We start from the raw sequence: 8801 nt of genomic DNA, 5'->3' as shown, positions 1-8801 counted from the left end.
TAACGTGAGGTAAACAGCAAAGATAACAAGCTTTTTAAAACGAAAACAAAAAGAAAAGTAAAACTAAACTGGCCGTCGGTGACAGGACTTGCATGTTTTTTTTTCCACAAGAATACCAACATGTTCAGCTTCTCTGGTTTAAGAAGCGGTCTTTTACTTTATTTTTCTCTTAATAAACGGGTATGAGGAGACATTTACAAAAAGTACACCAGATTTTTAAATATTTCTGCTTAAAACTATTTATTTAAAGATTATGGAATTTTTAACATTTTAAACATTGAATTAATTGCCAGATACAGTTTACTGTGTAACCAAAATACCAATAATAACCAGAAAAATAGTTGTTCTGCATAATGCGGTACTTAAACAAGCCTGAAATATGGTGAGGCTCTTATTTTGTAATGTCTTTACTAGAACGTTGACTTTGAAACATGCAGCGCTCATATTTATCTCATTAAATCATCCTCTTTTAATCACATTAAGCACCTTAATATCCAGCTGTTTTGCAAGATTTTGGACCAATAAGATTTCACTATGGGCAAAGCTACCCAAAATACAGTTCAGTTGAAGCCAAGCAAAAATCATTGCAACTTATGAACTTAAACATGTGCACATTACTACCTGTGAAATTGAAAGTATATGTACTTAAGCTTCTGTAGCCATTCTACAATCCTGTGAGAGCTGATTAAAATGTTGTCAGATGTTTGAGAGCTTGTTAATGGAAATGCATCCACATTAAAATGTGTGTTGTGTTTTATAGGGGGCTCTGACGCACGGGGACCGACGAGCCACTGAATCCAGAGACCTGAGCCAGTACAACTTTGAGAACAAAGTAGGAGCATATTCTCCTTTATCAGCCAAAATATAATAGACTATTCTCTGTTCTACCATCTGGCTTTATTAGGGTGTTGTTTTAGTGTTATATATCTACTATTATAGTGTTTATTAATATTTTGAATTGGCTTTTATTTTTATATTTTCAGGTTTTGTTTTAATTTTAGATTGTTTTAGTAATTTTTTGTCCTTTTATCATTTTTATTTATTTAAAAAATTTTGTTTATATTAATTCATTATTTGTATTATTTTAGAACTTACTCAAGTTCATTTTTTATTTGTATTTTTTTAAGTTTTATTTCAGTTTTTCATTATTATTATTATTATTAGTATTATTATTTAGCTTTATTTCAATTTCTGAAAAAAAAGTTCAATAGTTTTAAGCTTATTTAATAGTTTAATAGTTTTAGTTAACAATAACAACACATTGGACTAGACATAACCTCATTTGACTTAAGACTTTGATTTGTTTGGTTGGTTGATGTTTTCTAAACTTGGAAGAAATGTATGAACTGCAATATGGTTCACAGTTGGATGAAATCTTTTCATGCCGATTCCCATATTGCAAATATACCACAGTTCAGACCCACAAATACAACATGAAAAGGAATTTAACAATTTTTTCCCCTCTGTCTGTCTTAGTACGGCACCAAAGCGTTGGATAAGATCACTAAAGCCATCCTCGGGCACATCGACAACAAAGTCCCTCCACCGAAGGGCTACCCAGGAGGAGACATCATGTTCTTCAGAGGTAATGTCATCTGTTTATTGATCAAGTTTGATCAAAAGTGTAATAAATTAAATTGCATTTTAAATTCACTATTCATGATGGTGCCGCAAATGGCAGCCAGGACGCTGAGCTCCGCGATTCTTCTTAAATAACATATCTGCTCACTAATAAACATATCTGTACATTTATCTAAACAATTAAATTTTTTCCTATACTTCTATTTCTGTATATAGTACATTATTCAATTTTTCTTTTTTTTATTATATTAGTGTTATATTACATCCCTACTGTGTTATTCCTATGTATGTCTGCACTATCATGTATGTCTGCACTATGTTTGTACTTTCTTCTACACTGGAAGCTCCTGTCGTCAAGTCAAATTCCTTGTGTGTGTAAACATACTTGGTAATAATGCTCTTCTGATTCTGATTCTGATTCTGAAATTACATTACAAATGACATTTTAACATGTGACCCTGGACCACAAAACCCAAAAATTAAGTGTCAAATTTTCAAAATTGAGATTTATACATCATCTGAAAACTGAATAAATAAGGTTTCCATTGATGTATGGTTTGTTATGATAGGACAATATTTGGTCGAGATACAACTATTTGAAAATCTGGAATCTGAGGGTACAAAAAAATCAAAATAGTGAGAAAATCGCCTTTAAATTTATTCCAAATGAAGTTCTTAGCAATGCATATTACTAACCAAAAATTAAGTTTTGATATATTTACGGTAGGAAATTTACAAAATATCTTCATGGAACATGATCTTTACTTAATATCCTAATGATTTTTGGCATAAAAGAAAAATCAATAATTTTGACCCATACAATGTATTGTTGGCTATTGCTACAAATATACCCCAGCGACTTAAGACTGCTTTTGTGCTCCAGGGTCACATATATTCACATAAATAACAGCTATTTTAAATTGCAATAACATTTCACAATTTCTACTGTATTTTTGATCAAATAAATGCAGCCTCTGTAAGCAGAAGATACTTCTTTAAAAAAAAAAAAAAAACATTAAAAAAAATTTACCGACCCCATACTTTTTAGCAGTAGTGTACCTTTGTTAAAATATGCCTAATGTAATTACATATATTTAATAAATATATCTAATAGTGCTATTTAGTGTAATTTCTACTAAAATACTATACTCCAATAGTGGTACTAAAGTAAATCCATGCAAAGTCTGCAAACTGTGATTTTGGATACACTAATCCTAGTATTGCTTACTATTTTGATTTGTTTGTCAATCGGGACGCAGCAAGAGACACTTTGTTCGAGCACATGCAGATGAACATGACAGTGTAATGTTTGTGTGTACTGATTTAACATTCATATGTGTTTCAGATATGAAGAAAGGCATGATTGATGTGGGAATCTTCTGTAAGGAGCCGCGTCTGAGTCTGAATACAGAGAAAGGTGAATGTAATACAACAATAACACAAGGATCTGATTATAAAGGCTGATTCACTACTCATCTGTATTGCGTATGATTAATGCAGCCATACCTTTAATTGAGCAATTTATTAGTGATATATGTATATATATGTATATATGTATAATAATAAGTTTAATTTGTATAGCGCCTTTCCCAAGCTCAAGGACGCTTCACAATGACAAAAGCAATACATACATAGATGGACAGTAGACATTTGCCAAGTCCAGGACATGTGGTTGCTGTTGCAAACCATAGTAATAATACAGACAGCCAGATACAGCAAACAGTCAGATACAGCATTAAACCATAACAGTTTAAGAAGAAACATATAATGACTGGTAATATTGGTTGAACAGATAGGTTTTGAGTTTAGACTTAAATTCGTGCAGTGTGGTTATTAACCGAAGACACAGGGGCAATGAGTTCCAAAGTTTAGGAGCCATAACAGAGAAAGATCTCCCTCCCATAGATGAAAGGTGAGATCTTGGAACACAAAGAAGTTCCCCTCCAGATGATCGAAGTAGACGAGAGGGAATATATGGAGAAAGTAGGTCAGAGAGATAAGTAGGTGCAAGACCGAGGAGTGACTTAAAGGTAAGTAGAAGAATTTTATAAGTGATACAAGCGGACACAGGTAGCCAGTGGAGGTTAAATAGAATATGGGTGATATGAGCAGACCGTTTAGTGTATGTTAACATTCTTGCAGCAGAATTTTGAATATATTGCAAATGGGAGATGGAGCGTACTGGTAATCCAGAAAAAAGAGCGTTACAGTAGTCAAGGAGAGATGTGATAAATGCATGTACTAGTGATTCAGCATCTTTTGGGCTCATGAAGGAACGGAGTTTGGCAATATGCTGAAGTTGAAAAAAATGCAGCTTTGGAGAGTTTACTAATATAAGCATCTAGGTTTAGTAAAAAGTCTAGAGTGATACCTAAGTTTTTGACGGTGGCAGTTGGAAAAATTGATGTAGCTTCAAGGTCAATTCTAGGGGGATTAGTTATGTTTTTTGTTACAGTTGGGGGACCGACAAGTAAAATTTCTGTTTTTGTCAAATTCAAACTGAGAGAGTTGGAGCTAAGCCAGGTTTTTAACTCATTGCCACATGACAATAGAGTAGCGGTCTGGTGAATAGAGTCAGGTCGGCAAGAAGTATATATCTGAATATCATCGGCATAGCAGTGGTACTGAAAACCATGGCAGCGAATAATTTGTCCGAGGGGCATAATATAAATGATAAATAATAATGGCCCTAGAACTGAGCCCTGTGGCACACCCTGTTTAATAGGGACAGTGGGATATTTGTTGTTATGAAGTATTGTCTGTCCGTTAAATAGGAGGAAAACCAGGCTAACCCAGCTCCTGAGATGCCAATCTCTAAGAGGCGCATGAGTAGTAGCTTATGACAGACAGTGTCAAAAGCTGAGCTAAGGTCGAGTAATAAGAGTATGGAAAGGTTGCCCGAATCACCAGAAAGAAGGAGGTCATTTATACTGCTTACTAGAGCAGTTTCAGTACTGTGTTGTGAACGAAAACCTGACTGAAATATATCAAAGTGTTTATTGCAAGCTAGAAATGACTGCAACTGAGTGGCAACGACTTTTTCCATGATTTTTGAAACAAACGGTAGGTTGGAAATTGGGCGTTAAGTAGTGTAGTCAGCTGGGTCCAGAGTTGGCTTTTTGAGAATAGGAGTAACAGCAGCAGTTTTGAGTGATACTGCAACAGTGGCAGAGATAAGAGACATGTTTACAAGATGTAAGATAGGACCAGAAATAACAGAGGTACAGTGTTTCAAAAGGAATGTTGGTGCAGGGTCAACACAGCATGAAGAAGAATTGGATTTCAGTATTATTTCATTAATTAGGGTGGGGTTTGTCAAGGAGAAGCTATCGAGCATTTGAATAGGCCGAGTTAGCTCACAAGTAGAAGTAGTTGGTTCTGCACCAAATGTCCCACATAAAGCGTCAAGCTTACCCTGAAAATAGCGTAAAAAAGAACAGCATAAGTCGTCAGATTATCGTAGAGAGGCATTATGTATAGCAGCCTGAACTGCTGATTTAGGCTTATTGTTTGTTATGTTGATAGTTTTGGAAATATAGTGAAGAGTGAGCAGCATTCAAGGCAGTTTTATAGTGCTTAACATGATCTGAAAATGCCTGAAAGTGTACAGTTAAACCTGTTTTCCTAAAAAGGCGTTCAAGTTGTCTGCCTTTGGCTTTCATATCACGTAGCTCATTGTTATACCATGGAGAGGAGCAGGGGATCAGACCTAGTCCTAGTTGGAGCATGCTCATCTAAAACATCAGCAATAGCAGAGTGATACAAATCATATATCTTGGATGGATAATTAAAATTGAATACATCAGAAATAACAGATGAAGCAATAGAGGCAAGTAGAGGTAAGTATATCAACATTGATAGCACTGAACTTACGATAAGAAAGTGGTTTTGTTTTCAATGCATTTAGTTGGGCAAGTTAGTGTAAAGTCAAACGTAATAAGCTTATGATCAGAAATTGGAGTAGCCAGACCACTGATAGAAATATGATTTAAGCCTGATGTACAGACTAAGTCAAGCGTATGACCATGAGTGTGAGTAGAGAAGTTGACATTCTGATAAAGATCGAAACAGTCCAGAACAGTCTTTAGCTGAGTACTATTAAAACAGGGTGTATCAACATGGATGTTAAAGTCACCAAGTAAGATGACCTGGGCTGATGAAGCACAAGCAAGTGTTAGTAGTTCGCAGAGTTCTGAGAAAAAGTCGTTTTGCTGTTTGGGTGGTCTATAAATCAGAATAATTGTGAGGGGACAGTTTGAGCCGACCTTCAAAGCCATGTATTCAAAAGTCTTAGTACAGTTAAAATCCATCTGAGTTTGTGTTATGGAGTTACGACGAATGACCGCAAGGCCACCTCCTTTCCCAGATAGACGTGACTTAGACAAGTACTGATAGCCGTTCGGTGTAAGAAGATTAAGATAGATGAAATCATTAGGTGTTTGCCAAGTCTCGATAAGAAATAACATGTCCAAGTCTGTATCCGTAATTAGTTCGCTTAGGTAGGGCCCCTTGTCCGAGATGGAGCGACAGTTCAACAGAGCAAAGTGGTTATGCAGTACTCCTATGTTGCCAGTAAAGTTGACATTTGAGGCTGACTTTTTTATGTAGACAAGCGTTCGCATTGGATGACAGTCTCTTGGTAGACGTTTTGATTTGACCAACGTCCAGATGCACAGAATAACTGAAGAGTTTAGCTGCTGAATGTTAAAAATCCTTCTGACTGAGCGATGTATGTAACGCGTACGTCGGATAATCCCAAGCGAGCGGCAGTGCTCGTACATCACAGAGTCAAGGCGTGGGTGCCCATTGAGCGCCCTGAGTTCACTACACAGGTATCCAAATTCCATGTTGGAAGGTAGTCCAATAATAGTAAAGAGAACCAGAGACAGCGCAAGTACCAAAGCTTTTGACATGTTGGTGATAGCCATGAGAAAACCGGCTATCAGCAACGCCGTGTTAGCCAGAACCACAACCATCCCAACATCTATAAAAGCTTAGGAAAGCTACCCAACCAGACAGCAAGCCATTAGAAAGACTAGTAAGAAGAGTGTTAACTCACCTCACAGTCAGTCCGATAGATGTAGAATTGAGAGGTGAGAGAGGGCTTCGCAGCAGGCTGACAACCGGGAGTTCCCAGCGGCAACAACAAAAGTACGCCAGCTGAACAGTAAAGTGAATCCAATTTGCCAAAGTTCATCAGCCAAGCAGGGAGAGTAAATCCAGTTTGCAGTTTTGGAGCACAAAACCATTCTTAAGTCACTGGGGTATATTTGTAGCAATAGCCAACAATACATTGTACATCAATGAAAAGCTTATTTATTCAGCTTTCAGAGGATGTATAAATCTCAATTTAAAAAAATTGACCCTTATGACTGATTTTGTGGTCCAGGGTCACACACACACACATATATATATATATATAATATTTGTGGACATTTTGATATTATTGATCATGCATAATTCAAACCTGACTTTATAGAAGTGTGTTAAATTCAAAATACACTGACAACATTGTTGGATAATGCACATTTGTTCTGGTTTTGTGTTACTTATGTAATACCTGTCAGTGAAGTGCTTTAACTGACAGTTGCATCACATTTACATGCAGAAATGTTTTTTGGATTTAAGTAAATGAAATGCAACTAATTTGCATCCGACCAAGTGGCTAATTGCCTTTTTCTGTCCTGCATCCCAGACTGCACCATCACTAAGTTTCTGAACCGTATTTTGGGTTTGGAGGTCCATCAGCAGAACTCTCTGTTCCAGTACTTCACCGATAACTTTGACTACCTGATCAACAAGGACAAAAAAGAGGGAAAATATGACATGGGAATATTGGGTGAGGAATATGAATGTGCACGTTAGACTTATTTAGAGTTTAAAAGAGCTTTGAATGCATGATAGTGCTGTTATATTTGTGTTGATCTGGTATGTTTTCACAGCAGTAGATTAGCTGTATGTGTGTCTGAGATAAATATTCTGTGTTCAGATCTTGCTCCTGGTAATGATGAGATTCATGAGGAAACACAGGAGAAGTTTTTAACTCCAGGAAACCCTCAGGAGGGTCAGGTCATCCTCTATAAGGTACATGTGAGGAAAGGATGCATTAAATTGATCAAAAGTGACAGTAAAGACATTTATAATGTTACAGAAGATTTCTATTTCAAATAAATGCTGTTCTTTTAAATTTTCTATTCATCAAAGAATCCTGAAAAATAAAATGTATCACACTTTCCACAACAATATGAAGCAATTCAACTGTTTTCAGCATTGATAATAATCAGAAATGTTTCTTGAGGCGTGGTTGACTCTTAACTTTTATAAAGAATATCTCTTTGGATTTGAGACTTTGGTCTTTGCAACTTTACAAATCTTCTTTATGCACCAAGAGCTTGTAACACTCCAAAGAGAAAGGAAAACTTGAAATCGCATCATATGACCCCTTTAATCCACAATATTCTGCTGACTCCTGTGGGCTCCATATGCAGTGGTGTCCAAAATGATTAGAACACTATTTTCACCAGCTAAAAAATGGTTTTAAGTCAGTTATTTATTCAGTTTACATTTCCAAACATTCATTTTGCCATTAATTGTAATAATCAATGAGTCTGACAACAGCCAGTGCTCCACAGAGAGATCTGATCTGATCATCAGCAGTCTGTCTGGAATGACATGAAGAAACCGAACAAACTGAGACAGACTCAATCCAGAAGAACTGTGTCTCCAAGACGCTTCAAGAAAGCTACCTGCAAAGCTCCCTGAGAAACTATGTGCAAGTGCACCGAGGGCAAAAGCTGCTTTAAATGCAAAGGATGCTTACACCAAATGTTGATTTCATTTAGTTAACAGAAGTTAATTGAAAAATAAAATTTATATATTGATAAAGAAAATCTATTTATGACATTATTTTTGACAGCATCCTCATTTTACAGCATTTTTACACAAGTGCCTACAACTTTTAATAGTACTGTAGCTTTGCAGGAAGGTTTCTTGAAGCGTCTTGGAGACGTCTCCACAGTTCTTCTGGATTTAGTTGGTCTCAGTTTGTTCTGTTTCTTCACATAATCACAGACAGACTGGATTATGATCAGATCATATCTCTGTTTGGAGCACAGGCTGTTGTCAGACAAAAATCTCACAAAATGATTACAATTAATGGCAAAATGAATGTTTGGAAATGTAAACTGATATTTCCTACTGACACACTACAGCAAAAGACA

General features: G+C 36.1%; 1 protein-coding gene across 1 annotated transcript in view; it reads left to right on the top strand.

Moving 5' to 3' along the window:
• LOC107696700 (protein strawberry notch homolog 2-like) overlaps positions 1-8801 on the top strand; it is a 48406-nt gene that overhangs the window by 26946 nt on the left and 12659 nt on the right. The window contains exons 19-23 of the mRNA XM_016497168.1: positions 761-832; positions 1477-1585; positions 2927-2998; positions 7277-7420; positions 7571-7665. Coding sequence (XP_016352654.1) covers positions 761-832; positions 1477-1585; positions 2927-2998; positions 7277-7420; positions 7571-7665 — 492 coding nt within the window. The remainder of the gene's footprint in view (positions 1-760; positions 833-1476; positions 1586-2926; positions 2999-7276; positions 7421-7570; positions 7666-8801) is intronic.

Source organism: Sinocyclocheilus anshuiensis, unplaced genomic scaffold (genome assembly GCF_001515605.1).
Source record: "Sinocyclocheilus anshuiensis isolate Anshui unplaced genomic scaffold, SAMN03320099.WGS_v1.1 scaffold217, whole genome shotgun sequence".
Lineage (NCBI taxonomy): Eukaryota > Metazoa > Chordata > Actinopteri > Cypriniformes > Cyprinidae > Sinocyclocheilus > Sinocyclocheilus anshuiensis.
This window is presented reverse-complemented; position numbering and strand designations above follow the sequence as displayed.